The 24,541-nt window shown below is 36.6% G+C and overlaps 1 protein-coding gene across 1 annotated transcript; it reads left to right on the plus strand.

The window, feature by feature from the left end:
• Positions 1-6,760: 6,760 nt before the first annotated feature.
• On the plus strand, positions 6,761-22,210 carry colq (collagen-like tail subunit (single strand of homotrimer) of asymmetric acetylcholinesterase). Its single transcript, XM_081388518.1, has 17 exons — positions 6,761-6,934; positions 8,269-8,378; positions 8,656-8,775; positions 10,768-10,812; positions 13,644-13,670; positions 15,766-15,837; positions 16,700-16,762; positions 16,868-16,894; positions 17,031-17,075; positions 17,158-17,193; positions 17,688-17,768; positions 17,858-17,954; positions 18,740-18,876; positions 19,044-19,163; positions 19,404-19,530; positions 20,646-20,748; positions 21,415-22,210. Exons 1-17 carry the CDS (start codon positions 6,844-6,846, stop codon positions 21,482-21,484), a joined length of 1,371 nt encoding a protein of 456 aa, XP_081244644.1. The 5' UTR covers positions 6,761-6,843; the 3' UTR covers positions 21,485-22,210.
• Positions 22,211-24,541: the final 2,331 nt, after the last annotated feature.

Consider the following 24,541-nt stretch of genomic DNA (forward strand, 5'->3'; position numbering starts at 1 on the left):
AGAGAGAGAAAAAAAAAAAAAAGGACACCGAGAGGGAGGGCGAGGTAAACGAGGGGGTCTGGAAAACATCTGTGATATTCCACTACACACTGTAAAAAAAAACTGTAAATTTACAGGAAACGGTCTGTATTTTTTAACAGAATTTTGTCGTTTTGTCATTATACAGTGAATACCTGTTATTTTACAGATATTTGTTGTAATTTAAAGGTCCACTATTAAATTTACAGGTAATTGCTTTTATTTTGGTTTTACATTAATTTTACGTTTTTTAAAGGAAATTCTCTGTAATTTAATAGGGTTATGTGTAATTTTACATAAAAAATTAAGTAATATTTTACAGATTATTTCTGTGGAATTAGAAAACAAAGAAAATAAGGTATAACTGCAGAAATCAGCAGTCACTAAACATGTTTTCCTTAAAGATTATTAAGCATGTGGGGGTTAAAGTGAGTTTTAAGATTTGTACACACATTAGGCAAGCCTATTTAATTATTTATAGTCTTTTAATTTTGTCTTGCAAATAGATGTTCATTTTGATCATCATTTGTAGGCTATTTGCCCGAAAATTTCATTTAGGCTTATATTTTATGTCTTTTATGAATCGTTTTTCCAAATCTGCGTGGCTTTGTGTGCGTTTGTATGTGTGTGTGTGTGTGTGTGCCCGCGCGCGCGCGCGCAGATTCAAATTATCCGCCATTACGGTTCGTTGCTGCTAGTCCCGCCCACAACAGTTAGCTACAGATCTGTCTCTGTCGTCGATCTGTGTCAAGGGCAAGCGGGAGATTTGAAGTTTCAGTCTACGCTCGTGAGTGAAGTACCGGTGGATTGTGATCACAGTGGTTCAAAGCTATAATCGTATTCGACAGAAGCAGCCAGCCGTGAGCAGGAGCGCTGAACACATATTAGTTGTTTGTAGTCTGTCAGTCAGTCCAGAAATAATGCGCCCTTTTTCAGTGAGCCTGGTTCGTCGTCACAGCGGACCTCATCCCGACCGATCAACGGCTGAGGTAAGAGTCCCATACTACATGTGTGTACGATGTTTTATATTACATTTGTGTTAAGTGGTTAGACAATTTCCATGCTAACGTTAGCATTCTTAAATGATGTTCAGTTATAACTGGGTCAGGGCAAAACACTGAAAATGCAGCATGCGTTTTTTAATTATCGATCTGTGTTAAGAAAGATCAGTTGAACCCAACCCACATCTCTACTTGTTAACTTAAAGACCTAAAACAATCTTTAGTTGAATTGTTATTCATATTAAAGTCCATAATTGTGTATAAAATCTTCGTTGATAGTCAGTAACATTAAACCAATAAATGGCGGGATATTTTGAAACACTGTCTGGAAGCTGAAAACTTTTCTCTTAAAAAACATACTTTATTTTATTATAATAAAATTGTAGTAAACACGTTTTTAGCTTATTTTTTTACCATTCTAATAGCCACACACAGCAAAAACTCCAGTGTTAAATTAACACTCCTGGGAGTGTATGAGTCCACACTCAAAAGTGTAAAGTGTTAAAATATGAGTGTTAAATTAACACTCAAGAGTGTTAAAGTTAATGAGATAATTAAGTGATTAATTTAGTGATGATTGAGCATTATTGAAGACACCTGATGTTAACAAGCAGAATCACTGAAGGAGGAAATCACTAATTGTAAGTTACCATTAAGGTGATGGGTGTTTGCTTTAGTTGGGCTCTTGACACTTATATGTTTACTTTAAATTTTGCTTGTCTGCTGTTATTGATTTATAACAGTCAGATGAACAAAGAGACAATGTGATCTGATGGTGTTGGTTATGTTTTGACATAATCATGTTGTGATCTGTAAAACAAAACTTATTGAGATGGCTTAACTTGTTAGTTACAGCAGCTCTGTGATTCTACAGCACATGATTTTCAGTATTTTTCATATAATCCAAAAATATTTCATAACCATTGTTCTGATCAAAAGACTTTCAAATGAATTTATTTAGAAACACAGACATCAATAATCAGCCTGTGAATCTCAACAATGGTGACAATAATAAAGCATGTTGCAGTCGCTGCCACCAATCACAACTCATTAATGGCTCCCATCATGCATTGCGGTATGAATAAATTATGATCTGAATTGTCTGTGTAATTTACTTTTCCTAATTGAATATTCTGCTCGTCACCATTGTTGAGATGCATAGACTGAATCTTGACGTCTGTGTGTACCTAAAAGAAAGATTTTTTATTTTTTATTTTAAAACAACTTTTAAGAAATCCTTTGTATTATATCTAAAATTCTGGATATTTATGCAGATTCACAGTTATGCTGTAATCAACAACATAAATCTAAGTCAGAAATAAGGATCTTAATGAGTTCAGTGATCAAGTTCAAATGATGATTGTCATAATATAACCAACACCATCAGATCACTTTTTCTCTTTGTTCATCGGGCAGTTATAAAATACAACAGCCAAACAAAATCTAAAGTAAATGTATAAGGGTCAAGAGCCCGACTAAAGCAAACACCCATCACCATAACGGTGGCTTACAATTTGTGATTTTCTCCTTCAGTGATTCTGCTTGTTAACATCAGGTGTCTTCAATAATGATCAATCATTACTAAATTAATCACTTAATTAGCTCATTAACTTTAACACTCTTGAGTGTTAATTTAACACTCATATTTTAACACTTTACACTCTTGAGTGTGGACTCATATACACTCCCAGGAGTGTTAATTTAACACTGGAGTTTTTGCTGTGCAGTTTTACTAAAAATAGGCCTACCGTGTTTCTTTTGTTTATTTCGTAATAGTTAACATGACTAACTTTATTAAGACCGTTAAGAAATCGAAATACTGTAACTTAACGTACTTGTTGATGATACAGGAATACTAGAATATGAATACAACATGATGAACCCCTAGGACCTAGGTGTGCAGCTTGGTCACAGTAAATCATATTCATTTAACATTACTTTCTATAAATGTAACTTAGCTAAAATCACATGGCAGCTCAAAATATTACTGTTAGCCTTTCCAGCTCAGCTTCAAGATCATAGTCATTTGAGTTTTTGCATTGTCCCAATGGAACATATTCTGACATGTGTAAATCTAATACTGAGTTTTAAAATAACTTGTGTGTGTGTGTGTGTGTGTGTGTGTGTGTGTGTGTGTGTGTGTGTGTGTGTGTGTGTGTGTGTGTGTGTGATTTCAGGTCACGTGGAAAGCAGATGATCATGGCAAACAAGGTATGGGAAGAATTCATTAAAACATAAAAATCATAACGGTTCTGATTCCATATGTTCATAACAGTCTTCTGATTCCATATGATTGCACTAAAAGTATGCACAAGGTTTGGATTTGCTACAGCAAGATTACGATTGTGTTAGATTCCACCCATCTTTCTTTCTTTTTTTAAATTTTTTAACTACCCACTAAGCAAAATGATGTCCGAAAGACTTCTTTTCAATGTCTTTGTTACAAAAATCAGACGTTGAAATGCCGTCCACTGAGGAGCCAGAATGAAAGTTATGACGTCTTTTTTTGACGTGTTCTGCACGTCCTATATAGACGTTCATCGAACCTTCGTACAAGGTTAAAACTAGTTCAGATGTGGCCATTGTGGACATATTTCAACATCATTTATGGTCTCATTTAGACATAATTACTTTGACTATTGCTGTCTTATGATCTTACTGAGAATTAACAGAGGTTTAGATGTTGATATTCGTTTAATTTGAAGTGTCACCATTGTGGCGATCCGTGTTTGCTTTAGTTGGGCTCTTGGTCCCCGTTCCTTTTATTTGAGCTTTTCTTTGGCTGCTGTAACAGTGTGTTTGTGTAACACAATTGTTGTGGCAGAGAAAGCCTAGAAAAAGTATGAGGTGTTATCAGTTCAATGTTGATGATGACATAATTATCACAAAATGGGCCTTTAATATTGTGTTTAAAGTTTTGTGTTTATATTTGCCATTAATAACCAACAACCTTTTGGAACTGCATTATTGGTGAAGGTGTATTTATTTGAAGGTGTATAAAAAGCATGTGCACATTATGTTTTGAGCAAGAGTATCATACAGTCACACACAGACATCAAGACTTTGGATATGAATCACAACAACGGTGACAACCAAAAAAAGCTTGGGAATTAAGGATGAGTTTTGTACTATGAAAGCTACCCATCATGCATTGCAGCATGAAGCTTTTTTTTAAATTGTCACCATTGTTGGAAATCATATGCACAATCTTGATGTCTGTGTGTGACTGTATGATACTCTTGCTCAAAACATCATGTGCACATGCTTTTTATACACCTTCAAATAAGTGATCATTTTAATGTTTTTGGCACCAATAATGCAGTTCCACAAGGTTGTTGGTTATTAATGGCAAATATAAACACAAAACTTTAAACACAATATTAAAGGCCCATTTTTGTGATAATTATGTCATCATCAACATTGAACTGATAACACCTCAAACTTTTTCTAGGCTTTCTCTGCCACAACAATTGCGTTACACAAACACACTGTTACAGCAGCCAAAGAAAAGTTAAAGTAAAAGGAACGGGGACCAAGAGCCCAACTAAAGCAAACACGGATCGCCACAATGGTGACACTTCAAATTAAACGAATATCAACATCTAAACCTCTGTTAATTCTCACTAAGATCATCTGACAGCAATAATCAAAGTAATTATGTCTAAATGAGACCATAAATGATGTTGAAATATGTCCACAATGGCCACATTTTAACTAGTTTTAACCTTGTACGAAGGTTCGATGAACGTCTATATCGGACGTGCAGAACACGTCAAAAAAAGACGTCATAACTTTCATTCTGGCTCCTCAGTGGACGGCATTTCAACGTCTGATTTTTGTAACAAAGACATTGAAAGGAAGTCTTTCGGACATCATTTTGCTTAGTGGGGCTCTGTCATTTAGAAACATGACTTTTCCTATCACTACTATCTTAATGACACATATCTTTTAATCCAGCTAGATGATCTGACGGTTGCTGCTCGCATCTCAGCCTACCTGATGGAAAATTCTTGCTGGATGAATGACCTTCACCTTTAAATCAGCCTTGCCAAGACAGAACTGCTTATGGTTCAGCTTTCAGCCAAAACATACTTGCTGTGATCCTGCTGATTTGCCTTATCATTAGGAGGATCAGACCCTTCCTATCGGAGCTACACAACTCTCTTGTTATATCCAGACTGGGCTATTGTAATGCTCTCCTGGCAGCTCTTCCAGTGTCAGTCAAACCTCTGCAACTGATCCAGATGCTGCAGCAAGAGTTGTCTTTAAAGGTAGCCCTATGCCTAAACTCACTGCTTCAGATCTACGTGTCCTCCAGAAGCTTCACAGTGCTCTGCAAGTGAACGGCGCCTTGTGCCATCATCCCAAAGAGACACAAAATCACTTTCACTGACATTTACCTGGACTGTTTCCTGGTGGTGGAATGACCGGCGCAACTCAACACATTTTCAAGAAACTGCTAAAGATCCATCTTTTTCATAAACACTTCACCCAATAATACTAAATCTTTGTAAAAAAAAAAAAAAAAAAACACCTTTCTATGTGTACTGTGCTAGACTAACTGGGACTTGTCACTGCACTTGTTGCTTTTTATTATCTTTAATTATTATCTTAATTGGTTAGTCACTTTGGATAAAATGTAATTGTAAATGTTAAAATAAGTTATACTGTAAAGGTATACGGTAATTGCTTTTTATTGTGGATATTTTTACATGTTCTAAATTATATACTAAGCTTCTATTTCCAATCAATCACTTATCTTGATGTTTAGTGTTTGTTCAATTACTAATACTGTAAATATGCAGGTAATTTGTACTCATACATTTAGTTAATTTAAAAGAAATTGACTGTACATTTGCTATTATTAAGAACTTAATTAGAGATGTGAAATTGGATCTGTACAAATAAAAAATAAAACTGTAAATTTACAAACATTTGTATTTGAATATATGTACTTGTGTGCATTTTTTATACATAATTTCATTGTTATTTTACACATAAAAACTATATTAAAAGAAAATTACTGTAGATAGACAGCATTATTATATAAAATAATTTTATAAAACCTTAAATTTACAGTATTTAATTGTTTTAAAGGTGTATATGACTTTCTAAAACATTAAAAATCCCAATAATTACATAAGATTTAATGTAATATTAAAGATATAATCTGTTATTTAATTATGGAAAATTACTGTATTTTAACGAGATTGTTTTTTGCCGTTATTTTACGGTAATTTTCTGGCGCCCCAGCTGCCGGAATAATACCGTTTTTTTACAGATTTTTTTTTTACAGTGCAGAGCATGCAGGCTAATTCTGTCATTTTATGCATGTGTGTGTATCACATGCCAGTGGCAGCCCGTCTCAGATTTAAGTTCTCATTTCGAACATTATAGATGCTCAAGCCTCAAACCAAACCCAGCAGGTTTGACTTTCTATCGTTCTATAAAAACTGAGATCATCTATAAATGAATGCCGGTAGTTAAACTTTACCACTTGCATGACACCTTGTCACTTCAATGTCATTTCTATCCATACTGTTTTGTTTTCTCTGTCCATTTGAGGCAGGGGAAACAAAGGCAGTGCTGGCAGTAGTAACAGGCTAATATTGGCTACAGAGGGCAGCTGACCGGCTGCCTCCTGTATATTTAGCTCAGGGCCAATACATGGGAGAGGTGTAACAGACATTGGCTGGCATTCACTTCTCCTAAAGGCGTGGATCTAGAGTGTGTGAGAGAGAGAGTGGCAGGGAGAGAGAGGAGTAGTGCGGGACTGCCTCAGATCACTCCTCGGTGCTATTGGAGGTAGACGGCAGCCGACAGCATGATTCTGCTCTCGCTTGGACTATATTTTCAACTCTTCTGCTATGTGTCGTCATTCTCTTACGTGGAGAACATATTCCCTCTCCCTACAGGTAAGACATCACTCTCTTTTGCACATGTTTGGTAGGTGCTGATATTAGGGGTTTTCTCTTACAGAGGGAAGTTTGTTTGCACAATATGCAGCATAAGCTTGTTTGACTAACTTGGTATTTTCATGAATCATGCAAATTGAATAAATGCATTTGCAGAATATTCATAACTTGACTTGGGTTGCACTGCAAGTTATGAGATGTTGCCCTGATTTTGCAATCAATTTCCCCACAGGCATCAATGAATTATCTCTGGTTATTATCTCTAATGGCAAAATGGCAGTGTTTCAGTTTTGTCGGCCAATACTGCAGTGAAAAGTTTAATTAGGCAAGTGCTTGTTTTTTTTTGCAAAGTTAACAGATTTTTTTGTACTTTATATTTTAATGTACTGTGATACATGTATATATGGTCACTTTTTTTTGTCCTGCACAACAATAACATATATATAAATATTAATATTTATATATATATATATATATATATATATATATATATATATATATATATATATATATATATATATATATATATATATATATATATATATATATATAAAGTATTTCGACACTAAAGTCACACTTAATGTATGAATATCATTGCATTTTATACAACATATCAAAGCAAGTACCATTTATTTTAAATAAAGACAGATTATACATAACCCCAAATATTCAAAACACAAATTAGGTTGATAAAACAATACATATACTGTTCAATATGACAAGAAAAAGTAATTTTCAGATGTAAGTAGATTCTAGTAAATGCAGTGAACTGCATTTATTTAGTACACATCTTTTTCGTCAGCACCTGACCAATTAATACTAGCACTTACCTTTTCTATTCTATACTATTATATTTGTTTTGTTTAAAAAAATAATAATAATTATAATAACCTTGCTATGTGTACTGTGCTAGACTAACTGAGATTTGTTACAGCACTTGTATACTGTTTCCCTCTTGTTGGTCTGATTGCTTCTATTGTTCTCCTCATTTGTAAGTTGCTTTGGATAAAATTGTCTGCTAATTGATTAAATGTAACTGTGTGAACTTGAGGTGAACTGACTTTGTCAAATCACCTTGACGCCAGTTGAAGAAGTCATCATAAATGCCTTATTTCTTAGAAAATCTCTAGCGTCATGTGTTTGCAGATAAATCTTTAAATATCCAGTAGTTTCAGGAATGAATGGCCTTTCGTTACTCTCTTATCCACATGATAACTATCATAGCTGTCACGTGTGTCAGTCTCTTTTTTCCAAAACAGTGGTGTGAAACACTGTTCCCCTGGCCCACGTGTCTGTTGACATGTTCCTCATGAACCTCATTTCCCCGCATCTAGATCTCCAGTTGCTGGAAACCAGAAAGAAATTCAACCCCTGCTGTTTACTGAGTCCACCTCCGCCCCCTCTCTTCCCTCCACCCCCTTCACTGTGGCGGCCGGGGTCTCTGGTGAGTCCTGACACATGACTGCTGATCCAGCACCTGAATTTGATGTAGGTTCCCAGTCAAGGGTTACATCAAGGGTTCAGAGTGTGAATAAATACATTAAGTTTGTCCCCATGACAACAACAGCTGTGTCTACATCACTTTGATAAATAAATGCAAATAAAAGTCAAAAGAGGTTTGTGATTACCACTGAGGCTGCAAAGAGTGTAACTATTTTTTTTAACATTTTCTCATTTCCATCATATTTCTCAGATGTTATTTTACGTGACTTGTCTTATAGACGGAGACTGGTGTTACACCAAAAAAGGGGAACTCAGAAGAGAAGCACAGTCCCACAACCCACACATGTTCCCCAGGGCCTCCAGGACCTCCAGGACCAGCAGGATCTCCTGGCCCTCAGGTATGTGCTTCAAATGTGATATAATGTTGAGGACGAAACCATAGGCCTAAACTACACAGATAACTATGAAATAAGCCATTTTAAGACACATTCAAATACAGTACATTTTCTGTCACAAAAACTGGCAAGTTTTTAAAATAAAACGTGACTGTAATCAACTCAAATCAGCAAAAATCTGTTGTTGTTTGAAGGCTAGTTTGATTTTTACACTGTTTGAATGGCAAACACTGTGTACAAGAGCTAGAGGGTATATGAGGGTATACAAAAGGAAAAATCTTGTTTAGATTCCTAAAATGCTCTTTGTTTTGGTTCTCTTTATTCTCTTTTATCAATCAGTAACCATGACAACAAATATTGAATGAGAACTTCAAACTTACTGTGCGTTCACACCGGACGCGAATAGCGTGTCAAATTCGCGCATGCCGCGTCTAGTTATACGCTTGACCACTTTGTGTTAATTCGTAAATGGTAAAAACAAAAGTTTGAAGCGAATTATTTACACACTGTTTTTAACTAAAAATGAAAAAAGTTTATGCATTTTGGCTGTTCATTTACACGTCAATGTCAGACTTTTGAAAAGGGGTTTCAAAACGATACCGTTATCATCTCTGTGTAAAGTACAAAAAAAAAAATGTCTAAAGCACATGTGTATTACGTGTTCAGTCTATGCATGCGCATTTGGTGCGAGTGTCCTGTAAAAGAATGTATATGTGCGCAGGCGCGTAGTCTAGGCTTTGTCTTTTTAAATAGGCATAGTCTATTTAAAAAGTGACAAAGTGACATTGCCAACTACTGGCCTGGCAGCATAATACAGCGTTTTGAGTCGTTTTTACGGACCCGTTTGAACGGGAATTGTTGTAACAATGTCGTCATTTGTACCAAAAAAAAAACTTTCCGTTTTTAGTACATTGTTGTCGTGTAAACATACCCTAAAACACACTGAAACTAAATAAAACCCTTACAGATACTCAGGACAGTTGTATCAGCGTGACATTTGTTTCTTTATGAATTTTTATTCAAAAATGTAAAACTTGCTCATCATAGAAAAATTGTATTCGAGTCAATGTATTTTTTATGTATTTCTGAATAAATTAATAGATCTGAATAAAACAAGTAATAAAAACTCAGTGAGTGTTTTAGCGCAATTTTCTGACGTCATGGGATCACAACACTAAGAGATAGTAAATCTTTTTTTTTTTTTGTGCGTTCCCGAGATTAGACCTTCCTTAACATAATGCCGAAAACCCGAAGTCTCTAGGTGGTCTGGTTGAGGAGGAGATAGAAGTGCAAGATTGGTGCGCACAGACAGAACAGAAATCATGAGTTAACAATCGCAATTTTGTCCGTTGGAAAATTGCGCTAAAAATTAGCATCATGTCATTGACACATACGCTATGTTTACCAGTACAGACTCTGTCAAACTCAAATGTTAAGTATTTATTCATAAGTAATAACAGCAGTCACAGGCAAGTTTGTTGAGGGTTGCGTAGTTGGTGTAGGTGCTTCAAGGAAGCTGAGTATTGGGTTGTCACAATGGTCAGTTCCAGCTCTGTAATTAGCCTTCATAACCCTCTCAGCAAGTGAGACCCGTGTGAGTTCCCCAGACGTCTTTCTGTAGTGACACGGATGTGACCAGTTTGGCCCCCCACGACACAGCAGGCCATTAACGCTCCACATTTAGAGCAGATGGAAATAGACCTTTTTCCATTGCCAGTCTCTGCTCCATCGTGCCATTCTTAGAAACAACCCCAAGAGAGACACACAGACACTCGAAGCCCCAAGAGAGAGTTCACCCCTTCCCTGCAAGTTCACTCTGAAAACAGTTTGATCCCTGTCATAGGTTTTCAATTATGTGGTTAATATTATTGTGATTGTCAGCCAGGAAGACTTGGTCAAAATAACTGTTATAGATACTTTGGCTTTAGACTATGATATTACCTGAAATTGCACAAGGTTTTCTATAAGGTTTTGCAATGTCTTTGTTATGATCAGGGTCCTGCTGGACTGCCAGGACCAAAGGGACCAAAGGGAGATAAGGTACGCCTCATACTTATGCAAATATACATACCTAAGTGATCCAGTGATCAGCATATGCATATTATGAATTTATTATAGTAATTATAATAACTGGCCAATAACTAGGTACTGACCCTGAACCTACCCCAAAACCTAACCTATATTACTTATATTACCTGATGTTACTTATATTACACATACTGTAATTTCTTCTTTTTCTTTTTCTTTTTTTTCTTCTTCTTCCACTTTAAAAAATATGTTCTGGGTTCTAACAAAGTCCTTTTAGGCAAGTCGTGCCACTCGGCCGCCATCTTGGCAACGCCTCCGGGCAGCTATTTCGGACTAACAAGACCAGGCTCCTATCTAAATGAATGGGCAGAGAGTCAGAACTGCACTTTCACTGGTCACCGGGACATAAAAACTGCATGTATAGAAACAGCAGTAAAATATGATAAAAATCGCTGAAAAAGTTTAATGACTTTGCCCCAAAATAAGGTTTAAAACGCCTTTTCCCCCACAGGTTATACTTTTACTACGCATGCGCAAGGATTCACGTTCACGACACCAACTTCATTCACGTCTCCAACTTCATTCACGTCTCTATCCAGAATGCCGGTGTTGTGCCAAGCAATTAAACAATTATATGTATTTAAATGTCTGAAACCTAAAATAAACATTATGTGGTTAAACACACTGAACAGTTGTGATATAGCCTATGACAAGCGCTGAGCGCGTCCGTCTTTGGCTCAGCGCCAGCCACAGCGCGAAAGCACAGGTTGAATATGGCAGTTATGTCACGTCACTGTACATTCGCTCCTTAGTGGTCAGCTGCTGACTGTTAAAAGCAGATGATTGGCTTTCCAGCGGGAGGGGCGGGACATGTGCATACAACCGCCATCTTTGCCGTTACGGGTTTTCCTTATATATTTGTATTGAGGATTGAGGAAGTGGCATGTCTCATATAAATTGTCTCTGGTTCTAATCACAGCATCTGTGACATTCTGTTAATTACTATGAACAATAATTTATCTTAGTTTCTAAAAACTAACAAAAATCACACATATAGGATTAGATGCATGACTAGAGTTTAAAAACTGGATAACTTTGCACAGACAATGTTTGTAAGCAAATTCTCTCACAGTATTTGTATGTGTCTTTTATACCATTAACATTATGCCTTGCCCCATAGACTTCTATTGTAAGTACATTACTATGAACACAATTTTTGCTTGTTTTTCAAACTGAGGGATGGGTTAGAATAATTGGTAACAATTTATTTTACAATGTCCTTGTTACACATGTTACATGTAGTTCTTATAGTAATTAATATAAATTGTGAATAACATGCAACCAATCAAAACCACATCCTAATTCTAACCCTAAAGTAAGTACATGTAGCTAATTATTATTACTCAATACTTAAATGTATAATTAAACTGTAACACAGACATCTTAAAATAAAGTGTAACTGAATAATTTTCTGTGGTAATTATCATCATGCCAAAGATGCTGTAAATGGCAACCTTGTGGATTCCTTTAATTCACATGGCAATCCCTGCCATGTGTTTAAAAGGATAGTTAATTCTTATGTAACTCATTCTCATGTTACTCCAAACCTTAAACCAAACCTATTACCTTCTTCTGTGGAACACTTTAGAAGATATTTTGAAAAATGTCTCAGTGTTTTCTGTACATGAATGTTAATGTAGTCCAGTGTTGTTTTGGACCCCAATGACTTGCATTGTATGGGCAAAAACAGATTCTTTACCCTAATAATTCACCCAAAAATAAAAATTCTGTCATTAATTACTCACTCTCATGTCATTCCAAACATTACGAAACCTCGTTCATCTTCAGAACACAAATGAAGATCTTTTTAATGAAATCTGAGAGCTTTCTGTCCCTCCATTGACAGCTACGCAACTACCACTTTGACACTTCAAAAAGTTCATAAAGAGATCGTAAAACTAATCCATGTGAATCGAGCTTTATATGATGAACAGATTGAATTTAGGCTTTTATTCACATTTAAACATTCATCAACCCGCACATCAGTTATGGTAAATGGAAGCTTGAGCATGTTCGCTTGTAGCGAGAGAACCAATGAGGTTCATTCTCGTGTTACGCAGCGCGTTTGAGCTTCCTCACGAACCAATGAGGTTCATTCTTTTGTTACGCAGCACGTTTGAGATTCCTCACGAACCAATGAGGTTCATTCTTTTGTTACGCAGCACGTTTGAGATTCCTCACGAACCAATGAGGTTCGTTCTCGTGTTACGCAGCACATTTGAGCTTCCTCACGAACCAATGAGGTTCATTCTCGAGTTATGCAGCACGTTTGAGATTCCTCACGAACCAATGAGGTTAATTCGCGTGTTACGCAGCACGTTTGAGCTTCCTCACGAACCAATGAGGTTCATTCTCGTGTTATGCAGCACATTTGAACTTCTGCGGGAACCAATGAGGTTCATTCACGTGTTATGCAGCACATTTGAGCTTCTGCGGGAACCAATGAGGTTCATTTGCTTGTTACGCAGCTTATTTAAGCTTTTGTAAGAGGTTTGTTCTTGCTCTGTCAACGGAGGGACAGAAAGTTCTCAGATTTCAAAAATATCTTTATTTGTTAAACGAAGATGAATGAAAGTGAACCATCCCTTTTAAATATCTACTTTTGTGTTCCACAGAAGATATATAGGTTTACAGTTGCTGAATAAATGATGACAAATTTTCATTTTTGGATGAACTATTCCTTTAAGTCAATGACACTATCAGGACAAGACTGTATATATTGTGCAAAACACTGATGGACTGACTCTGTTCTTATTTCCTCCTCCCTTCCTCTGTGTTGCCAGGGTGAAATTGGAAGACCTGGACAAAAGGTGAGACTTAATGTCCTCTACTTTCCAATAAGTGGATTTGCCAAAAGAACAATGAATGAGAGATGCACACACATACACTTTCACAACTGCAGCTGGGTGGAATTCAAAGCAAGCGCAACCTTGACACAGATACGCAGGTCACATGTTTCCACATGATCTTCTGTATGTATAAGCAGCGGAGTGCTTAAAACATCAGGGGACGCTTATGGTCACCCTCATTAGGTTCAATCCACAATGGAACATCCCCATGGCTCCTATCCCACAATGTGATTTGTGGCTTGTGTGGTTTCCTGGAAGGCATTTGGGACCAGAGTCAGTAATACCTACTGCGGTTAAACCGAGAAGCCACTAAACCACTGCGCAGGGATCTGGGTGTGCTGGTGCATTGTTTTACTCCAGGCAGGCACTGAGAGTAGAGTGCTACTGCTGTAGGAAGCTTTGCAGCATTGCATAGTAATTTCGCTTAGTGCTGGGGCAGCCCAATAAATCATTCGCTCTCCCACAATCCCAGGCTCCTGCCCTTAGCACATAATTTAATTAAAGCCAGGAGACTGATGGGGATTGGTTTAGTTTGCTCTCTCTCTCTCTCTCTCTCTCTCTCTCTCTCTCTCTCTCTCTCTCTCTCTCTCTCTCTCTCTCTCTCTCTCTCTCTCTCTCTCTCTCTCTCTCTCTCTCTCTCTCTCTCTCTCTCTCTCTCTCTCTCTCTCTCTCTCTCTCTCTCCTGATGGCTGTTTTGTCCCTCAGAGCACACTCAGAACACACGTTGTCCTCACCTTGTCCTTATTGCTCTGTGTTTGAGGAGACAATCATCTTTAGGTGTTAAAAGGAACATAAGTCATAACACCTAGATAATACTCAATAGAATCGTAAATATTCCACTACATTTGTGTTCTTTGCATTTGGACATATGCCTGCCTCAATTACATTTCTGATTTACTGTATCAGTGCTGTTATCGTTAACGACTGTTTTTGTCGAAGACCAGCTGTTACATCCAGATCGGATTCAGAATGGTGATCAAAACATAGATGGAGTAGATCGAGTCCATCAACTCTCCTAATGCTTTGCACAGTCCTATAGCTCGTTCTGGTTTCGACATTTCATTCAGTAACATTTATCAGTTTTGATTTATATGCTGTTTATTATTGATGATCGCGTTATTTTACGTATGCATCTGCTTACATATGATATCGCTTGTTTCTGCTTCCTCTTCACATGTCTTTTGATCAGAAGATGTGTAATAGCGCCCCCTACCGTATAACAGTGAAAATACGTGAAGATGTTGGGGAAAGAGTTAATAAAGTCTATTTAAACTCAAATTTGTATACCTTACACATGGCATGAAATGGAATTTGTGCTAGTCTTTTCTTCCCTATTGGAATGTATATCCGAGTGAAACAGTTTCATAAACAAGAAATGTAGGGCGGGACTTGATTTTGTCCATCAGGAATTGATTGGATGGTTGTGGTTTGCTGTTACTGTGATGTCATGTGAGTGACAGCTTGTCCCACCCTCGTGCTGAGAGAAACAAGAAAGAGGGAGGGGAGGTTACTTTGATTAAAGTTTACAAGGGCACAGGGCACATAAAATAATGATGGGCACGGATAAATCATTTATAATAAATACTGCAATGTTCCATATAAAAACAAGAACTGTCAGTTTTGACATCATGTTGCTTTACAAAACAAAAAGCTCTCATCCTGCTTTCTGATTGGTCAATACAGCATTTCATCAGTGCTAAAATCCACAATATAAGTTCTGTTGTATCAGGACCATGTTATCAAGCAGAAAGATGCTACTTAATGAATTTACTTAATAAAATTAAGTTTTAATGAAAATCTGTCCTAATCAATTTTGTTATGCGGTAACTGTGCCGAGGCACTGAATTAGATGGCCTCCCATCCAAAACCTGTGAACTAAAGATATGTCAGCCAAAACAATGTCAGCAAACCTGATCATGCAAAATTATTGAAGTAGGGAGAGCGTTTTTTAAGCCAAGACAACTTTCCCAGGACATCCATTTCAGTGAAATCTGAATGTCGCTGAAGTTAAATGTTTAACTTTGTGTGCTAGATTCATAGCTTGTATGTGTTACAGGGGCGCACTGGCCCTCCTGGTCTCCCAGGGCGACAGGGACCAAGCGGATGGCAAGGACCAACTGGGCCTAAAGTGAGTAATTCATTCCATCCTCATGTGAACACGATTCCTGATGATTCTCTTTACAGAAGGCAGGAACTAACTTGAAGTAGATACACATTTGTCAGGATGAAAAAGCAAATATTCTGTATCTCAAAATATTGTAGAATCTAAAACATGTATATTTACCTACATACTGTAAATCTGCAATATTTTTTTTTTTCATAAAACTGTTTTATGTTTAACATAGCCTACTGTAAATTAACATTCAAAGATTTGGGGTCAGTAACATTCTTTTATGTAAAAAAAAAAAAAAAAAGTATCTTATGCTCACCAAGGCTGCATTTATTTGATCATAAATACAGTTAAAAACAGTAATATTGTGAAATATTATTACAATTTAAAATAACAAATTTTTTAAATATATTTTAAAATGTAATTTTAAATTGTAATAATATTTCACAATATTACTGTTTTTAACTTTATTTATGATCAAATAAATGCAGCCTTGGTGAGCATAAGATACTTTTTTTAAAAACATAAAAGAATGTTACTGAACTCAAATCTTTGAATGTTAATTTACAGAAGGCTTCCTGTTTCCTGTTTCTAGCTTTGTAGTTCTTTTGGTTCCCCTTGTTTCTCTATCATAATTTGCACCTGTGTCTTGTTATATAGTTCGCCTGTCTGTGTTTTTAAACCCCAGTGTTTCTTGTATTGTATTTGTCGATGATGTCCTCAGTTCTACTCCTGTGATTCCTGGTTTCTGCTCCTTGTGCTTGGATTATTGTTTAACTAAATGTGTTTAGAATCCTACTGTTCGAGTTTTGCCAGTGTGACCGAACGCTTGAGGCACATTTGCAGTGAATGCTACAGTGACTCCTATGTGTTTTAACAGGGGGAGAAAGGTGACCCTGGGCTGATGGGCATGCCAGGGGCAAAAGGACCAATTGGACCCAAGGTCTGGACACAACGTCCCGAATTATTATTGCTATAGTCATAATGCCTTGTCATATGGACACAGAATAATGTGCTCTGTGTGTTAATGTTAATTTCTTTCATGCAGGGCTTCCCTGGACATAAGGGAGAAAAAGTGAGTTACGTCTCTGAACCCACTATAATTCATCATTCAATTAATTCTTTAACTTTTTTCCCTGTTGTTCATCAAATGGCCCTTTTTATCTTGTGAATGATTTAATGTCACTGGGGTTTTGATGTTGTCCTGCTAGGGTTCACATGGTTTCAGAGGTGAAATTGGCTTAAAGGGTGACAAGGTAAGTTACCAGAGATACAAGTTTGAATCAGTCTAAACCATAATTCATTTTTGTACAAAGACTGCATCTTTCTCTGTTTCAGGGATCAATTGGTCTTCCTGGAATGCTTGGGCAAAAGGTGCTGAAAATATTACTACATTTTTAGCCTTTCATAATATTACAGGATTATGCTAGATGAGGTTATACTGGTTAACTGTATATGCTGTATTATATAATATATTTTATAAGTTATGGTACAGTTAGTACTATTTATAATAATGCAGTGGTCTATTTTTATTGGTAACAATAGGTTCCATTAGTTAACATTAGTTAATGCATTAACTAACATTAACAACAACGAGCAATTCAGTTGTTACAGTATTTATTTATCTTTGTTAACGTTAATTAATAAAAATACAATTTATTACTTTTAATAAGTATCATTACTTTAGTAAATGTTGAAATTAAGATTAACTAAAATTATTTCATGCAAAAAGTACTTTTCATTGTTAGTTCATGTTAATTAATGTAGTTAAATAAAGTTAACAAATGGAACCTTATTGTAAAGTGGTTTTTTTGGGTGAACTAACCCTTTAATATAGTATTTTATATAATTTAAAAATTCTTTCTCAGGGTGAAATGGGCCCAAAAGGAGAACCTGGAAGCTCAGGGAACAGGGGACCCACCGGCCGCCCAGGAAAAAGGGGAAAGCAGGTGATCCATCCTTAAACACATAATAGCAACATGATAACAAAGCTTAAGCATTGGAAATAACTGGCCATTATCATGGATTTCTGATGCAGGGCTCAAAAGGTGACAGGGGTGCAATTGGACCCATGGGACCTGCAGGCCCTCAGGGGGTCTCTGGTCACCCTGGCCCTCCTGGTTTGCCCGCCTCAGGTATTATATTTACATTCAAGTATCAGATCTCAAATCTCTTTTGGTCTCTGAGGAAGGAAACTTTCCTTGGGAAATTACATGGGAATTTTAGAACAAAAGTTTTTTTTACATTATCGTTCAAAAATGTTGGTATTTTTTGTAATGGTGCAATGTTTTTGAAGGGTGCATTTTATTTGATCAAAAACATATATAAATGTAATTTGTTCCTATGATGGCAAAGCTGCATTTTGAAAATAGTTCTGTTTAATGTTGTGGAAACCGTGATAGTTTTTTTTTTTTTTCAGTATTCTTTGATGAATAGAAAGTTCAGAACCACAGCATTTATTTTATATATTTTTACTTAAAGTCTTTACTGTCACTTTTGATCAATTAAATATTAGTTGTTAGTTTGGGGGTTTCACATGGTGATATTGCAGCGTTAGCTATTGCCATGTGCAGATGGTGAAGCACATGATCTTAAATCACCTCAGGAAATCCCACCACTGGTCTATTTAGCTTCAGAAGCAACCTGATCTCCGGCTGAAACAGAAGCCCCAAAGGTGACTGAAGCCATGACATCATGTCCTCAACTGATGGCCGGAGCGGCCAAGCTTTGCGCAGAATCACAAACATTATGTCATCACTTTATTCACAGCACAGCTGCTGTCTTGTTTTGGTTTCTGTGCTTATTAACTCAATTGCTTACTCTTCGTGATAGATGAGGGCCAGGTTTAGTAGCACTTAAAATCACTCCATTACTTTTGCATCACATGGAGGGACATTTATGTTGTTTACCTCTCCTGCAGGACTGTACATGGTAGGACAGAAAGGAGAGAAGGGACAGTCTGGCAGCCCCGGCCACTGCGGATGCAATAGCCCCTCGAGTGTCAACCCCTCCTTTGACCAGCACTTGCACCGGGGCATCTATCCCAGAGTGCCAGCGGTAAGCCACCAATGCAGGCACGGTTTACAAACTTAAGCCTGAATATTAACAGATATCTGTGCGCCACACTGGATCAATTGTTTTTTGTATGATGTTCAATCTAGGACCATCATTTTTTTTCCCAGTCCAACGTTCAGACATTTAATGATATTTAATGTCTGTTGCAGATATTTGTGGTGAATAACGAACAGGAGCTGAACCGCCTTCAGACCGACAACGCTTTGGCGTTCCGTAAAGATCAGAGGTCGCTTTACTTCAAAGACACTGATGGCTGGATGCCAATTCAGGTGCCAGTCGATAAACAAAATCCAAGTTATAAATGGGTAGTTGGCCTATTGACACTGAGAAAAGAGATGATCCTGTAATGTATATTGTGTTTTTTGACCTTGGATGCATGTAAACCTATTGTTGGAGACCTTCAAAACAAAATAAGTTACCTTTAAAATAGCATAATAGGGGCACTATAATAGTTTTACACACTTAGTGATTTTAGTCTCCAAGGTCTGTAAAGGACTCTTTCATTCCAGTTAACGCCGTTCCAGTCGATGGAGCGGGATCCCGACCAGGACGGCTTCTGTGGAGACCGCATTGTGCAAGTGGAGAACGGAGAGGAGTGTGATGATGGAAATAAGGTGGTCACAGATGGCTGTGTCAGTAAGTATCTGGTTGAAACAGCGGAGTTCCAACTGACAGCTTATTCTCAACAACATGCTGTAATGCTGTTTAACTTGAGAGTGAGTTCTAAAATGGGAACGCAAGAATAATCGGGTCCTGTATAGCAAGCCGAGAATAACACCTTCATTTAGTAGTCACCCAAACAAATGCTCTCCTAATTCATTACACGGCGCTCTGGAATACTACATTCTGATTGGTCGATCACTGCATTCTGCGGTCAAATATTTTAGTACAATGACCTCTAAACTGCACAACTGGCTGTTGTCCCAGGCATTCGATTTCATACACAGCTGTGCTACCACTCTTATCGCTCTGTGGTCTCATTTAATAAAATAATCTACCTCAAATCAATATTTGATTTTCATTTATTCTATTTATTTTGTGTGCCGTGTAAAACGATGGATAATGTACGGTTGGTATGTCTGTGTTTATAACAGACAGATTGTACATTTATCTCTCACTGTAAAAAATACGTAGTTAACGTAGTTAAAAGACAAATTACTTGAAAACTTAACTTAGTTCCCATACACTAAATGGTGAAAAACTGTAGTTTCCCATGTAGTTTTACAGTAAAATACTGTTAAATATATAATTTTTGACGTAAAAAAGAACAAATAATCTTATAATTTACAGTGAAAAAATATAAATTGACATTTCTAGAAATGTTTTTCATTGAAATCATTCTTTTTGTCATCAGATTTCTGTTACATTATATTTTGTTAAATTAATATGTATTGCATTATTTTTGTGTCATTTGTGTTACCATGATGGTGTTTCGTATTTGTGTGAATGACACTGTGCATCTTCCATATACTAGTATTTCCCTCAGTTTGTGGAAAAGCTAATTGTGATGAACACACATCGTGTGTTGTTATGATTGGTTAAAATGGTAGTTTTTAAAGGTAAGAAACAGATTTAGTCATTTGGTCTACATTATTTCAGTTAAAGAAATGTTGTTGTTGTTGTTTTTACTGTAAATTGAATATCAGTCTGTAAATATTTTTACAGTAAAGTTCTGCTGCTGTTTTTTTTTTTTTTTTTTTTTTTTTTTTTTACAGTGTATGTTTCTCATTCTTTCTTTCCCTCTTTCCCAGAGTGCAAATTTGCATATTGTGGGGATGGATATCGCTATGAAGAGGCAGAGGAGTGTGACGGAAAGGATTTCGGCTTTCACACATGCAGATCCTTTTTGCCTGGGTAAGACATTTCAAGCCAATAAAAGAGTTCAAAAAGGCTAAAATCCCATTCAACATGTTAGGACGAACAAAAAATATTTAATTATAGTTGATTTTATTGGTCACTTCGAAGGTCAGCAGCAAAAACATTGATTAATAAAGTGATATTAAATACATAAAGTATATTTGTGTTTCTTTAACATATTTAATTATTACAGGTTTGCGGTTTTATTCATTTTGAGGAATACTGAATCTGTTTTTGTGCAAGTGAGATGAGTCAATGAATGTTCACATTTAGTCTAGAACTAGAGGAGAGGTGTCAGTCAATAAATGGGAAACAGTAACTTTCGTTACTTATTTTAAAAAGTAACTCAGATATTTTGTTGTAAATTTAAAAAAAAGCAATGTGTTACTTTACTAGTTACTTGGAAAAAGTAATCTGATTACGTTACTCATATTACTTGTAAGGTAATGGTTAGTACATAGTAGTTAAAGACAATTTATTGAATATTATTATATTCTTTTTTTTTACTGAATATTATACTCGATCACAATGTTATATTAAAGTAGTGTTTTAAAAAAACCTTCAAAAATAATATAAGGAACACCCCATGGTCCTTGGAAAAAGTAGACTATAATAGTTGACAAAATGTCCAAACAATATTAATGTCCATCTTTCTGTCCACAGATCTTATGGAAATCTCAAATGCACAGCTGACTGTTTCATTGACTCAACAAACTGCAAGTATTTCACATGAGGACACAAGAAAGCAGTGTCTCAATTCAGCTGGCGAGATCCGTATAAACAACGACACTGAACACAGTAGATTCAGCAGATAAACTGAGAGTAGAAATCATTGAGGGAATTATCACAAACACTTTAGCTGAACTCTTTCTTGACATGATGCTCTGAGGCCACGTAGCTCACTCGGGAAAGGAAAGCTTGGCAAAGCCATGGTTCTGCTCGCACTCTTAAGAACTCTAACAGGACTTCAGACACCAATATCCGTTCATTCAGCCTCTGCTGCCTGCTGCCCGGCCCTGGCTCGACATTGGCCAGTGTGGTTGGCAAGAGGAATCAAGCGAGTTGGGTGTCCTTGGAAATGGGTAAAAGACTCCTCAATACCTCAAAGTACTGTAGTACTGTTTCAGAGGAAAGCCATTTTCTCCTGGTCCACCCCACCTTCCCTTACACAGGGTGCTCTGTATGTGGAATGCAATGTGACATTGTTACTATAGTATTTTGCATGAGGCTGAGATTGCAGTAACGTGTCAGCAGAGATCATTACCATGGCATGTAACTGAGAAAAAGCTCATATCTTTAATTGTAATATTATGTAGGCTTAGACCAAACTGGTGCTTGGCCCTGGAAGAATCCTAATAATTTAACTATCTTAACACTGATGTACATTAGGATCAGTACAGCTTTGCATACTGGGTCCAAAATTAACCTGTTGCCATACAGCTCAACAGCGGGTATATTGAAAAAAAATTAGGAAATTTAAGATTCCAGACAAAAAAAAAAAACTTTGGCTCCCAAAAATTATATTTAGCTAAAAGCCAAATTACTTTTTAATTGACCAATGTCAGAATGGCTGTAAAGATGGTGGTTCAGAAGTGCTTCAGTCCATTGCATGCATCCGACTTTCGCTTTCAGCTTCGATTTACTTCGAACATAACCAAAAAATGATTCACGGTTCAGTGAGGGAGTCACTTGTAAACCCAGTAACATCTCTGAACGATTCACTGACTTGGTCTTCGAGCAAATTCAAGGCTGGGTCATAAATTCTTTTGAATTTTTGGTCCATATTGAATTATGGGAGAATTTCAAAATGTGTTTTTGTGCCCTTGAAGGGCACTGTGGGAACTTTACTATAAGGTCTCATTTGTTAACATTAGTTAACATGAACACATTTTGAGCAGTATATCTTTACAGAATTTGTTCTCGAATCGGACATCACCAATCACGCTGTTTAAGAAACACTGTCTCGCACTCTTTACGAAATGATATCTGACAAAATCACACATTGAATCATATCAACTTTAAGTTATTGTTGAAAAAAGGTACGTTTTTGTTGCATTTGCGACCATTTTACTCACCCTAATGTGAAACATTACGTCTCACGACCCAAATGGCCAGTAAATCCATTTACTTACTCTCCAAAATCACATTTTACTCCCGTTTGGCGCACGGCAGGTGTTATTTTTGGACCCTGGCCATAGAAGTGTTTTCACTGACAATTTAATCTAAAAAAAGGCTGTATGAATGTACTTCAGCCAGTAACCACAATAATACTACAATACTACTGATTGACGATACTTTATTACAGATGTTTAAGGTCCGAATACCCTCCTTTCCAGGCTCTCAGTATGTCTTGCTGGGTCACACTTAGTCTAACATTTCCATCATATCTCAGGAAACCACTTAAAGATATCCAGAACCTTTCCACCTCCATGTGTGGAGTAAGGTGCACATATTCCACAGTTTAGCCTAGTTCCACGCTGTTGTCTTGTGCTTCAAGAGCTTGCAGTCTTGAAGTAAAGCAAATACGGTTTATTTAGTAGGGTTATGAGTCTAAAGATCTTAAATTAGGGTGGAAAAACCAACCCAATCTCATGAGAAAAAGTAACTATTTTATGATCTGGCGATTTATTTTGAATAAATTCGTACTAAAATATACCCTTTTTAGAAAAAGTAAGCATGTAACCCCACATTCAAACCATAATGTCAATGGAGCATAAGCAGCTCCTACGAAAATGTACGAATGGTACATACAAATTCATACGAATTAGCTACCGATTTGCCAAAATGTAAAATAGTTCTGAATTGCCATGAGATTATGTTGGGAAAACCATACAGTTAGTGAAGGCTCTACAGCTGTTATTGAACATTTTGTACTGTCTGCTATTGCAGGAGTAGCTGCTATTCAGGCTAAAGACTGTTGGATTAAGGCTGGACTGTTTATGTCGTTCCAAAGGCTTTAAATTGATTCATATCCAGTGCCAAAGTCCAGTCTGAATATACCTCAGCATATACGGTGTGCTTTAGCCTTTGTGATTACAGGACCTGAGGTGTAGCATACAGCACTTACTTACTGTTATATTCAGTGAAACTTTGCTTAAGTACCTTTGAGTTACATGACTTTTTTTTATCAATTGTAATCCAGTTTTCCATAAGCTATATGATGCATTTGCTACAGGAACCTCTTTGCTTACATTTCTGGGGTGATATTCCTGACTTTCATGTAAAATATTATGGATATAATATGGAAATAAGTGTCTTGAATGTGTTATTCTGGTGCAACTGCATGTTCGTCGTATACTCTTGTTAAAAAGAGCAAGATTGCCACATTTCGATACATTGATGGCCTATAACAGGGAGGCGTTTTTGGAGTTGAAGTGCATTAAGCTTATAACTGACTGTTATCCTCATACTGTGTTTGTACAAACTGAGAAAAGATGTTATCATATATTGCACAACAAACATACAAAAGAGACTGAATGTTTTGTCCTAGTGTAATTTGAAAGATGTTCTCAATATTAAAACATGTTTGATACTGTCCTGTAATCATGTTAAAATAAAGCTTGAAAAGCTAACTTATCACTGACCTTTATATTGGATCCATTCATTTTCTTCTCTTAAAAATTAGTTTTGAGAGGAAAGAAATACTAGTGCTCATTGTCAATACAAATGTGAACATGGAATCAAAATGAACCCTATTTACTTTCTTATATTCCTGATAGTGTTCACAATGTTCACAGTACTTCATATTATTTCATCAAAATGTAACTTGCTGGCTGTAATACACTGCAGG

This window comes from Scardinius erythrophthalmus (assembly GCF_964197995.2).
Source record: "Scardinius erythrophthalmus genome assembly, chromosome: 16".
NCBI lineage: Eukaryota > Metazoa > Chordata > Actinopteri > Cypriniformes > Leuciscidae > Scardinius > Scardinius erythrophthalmus.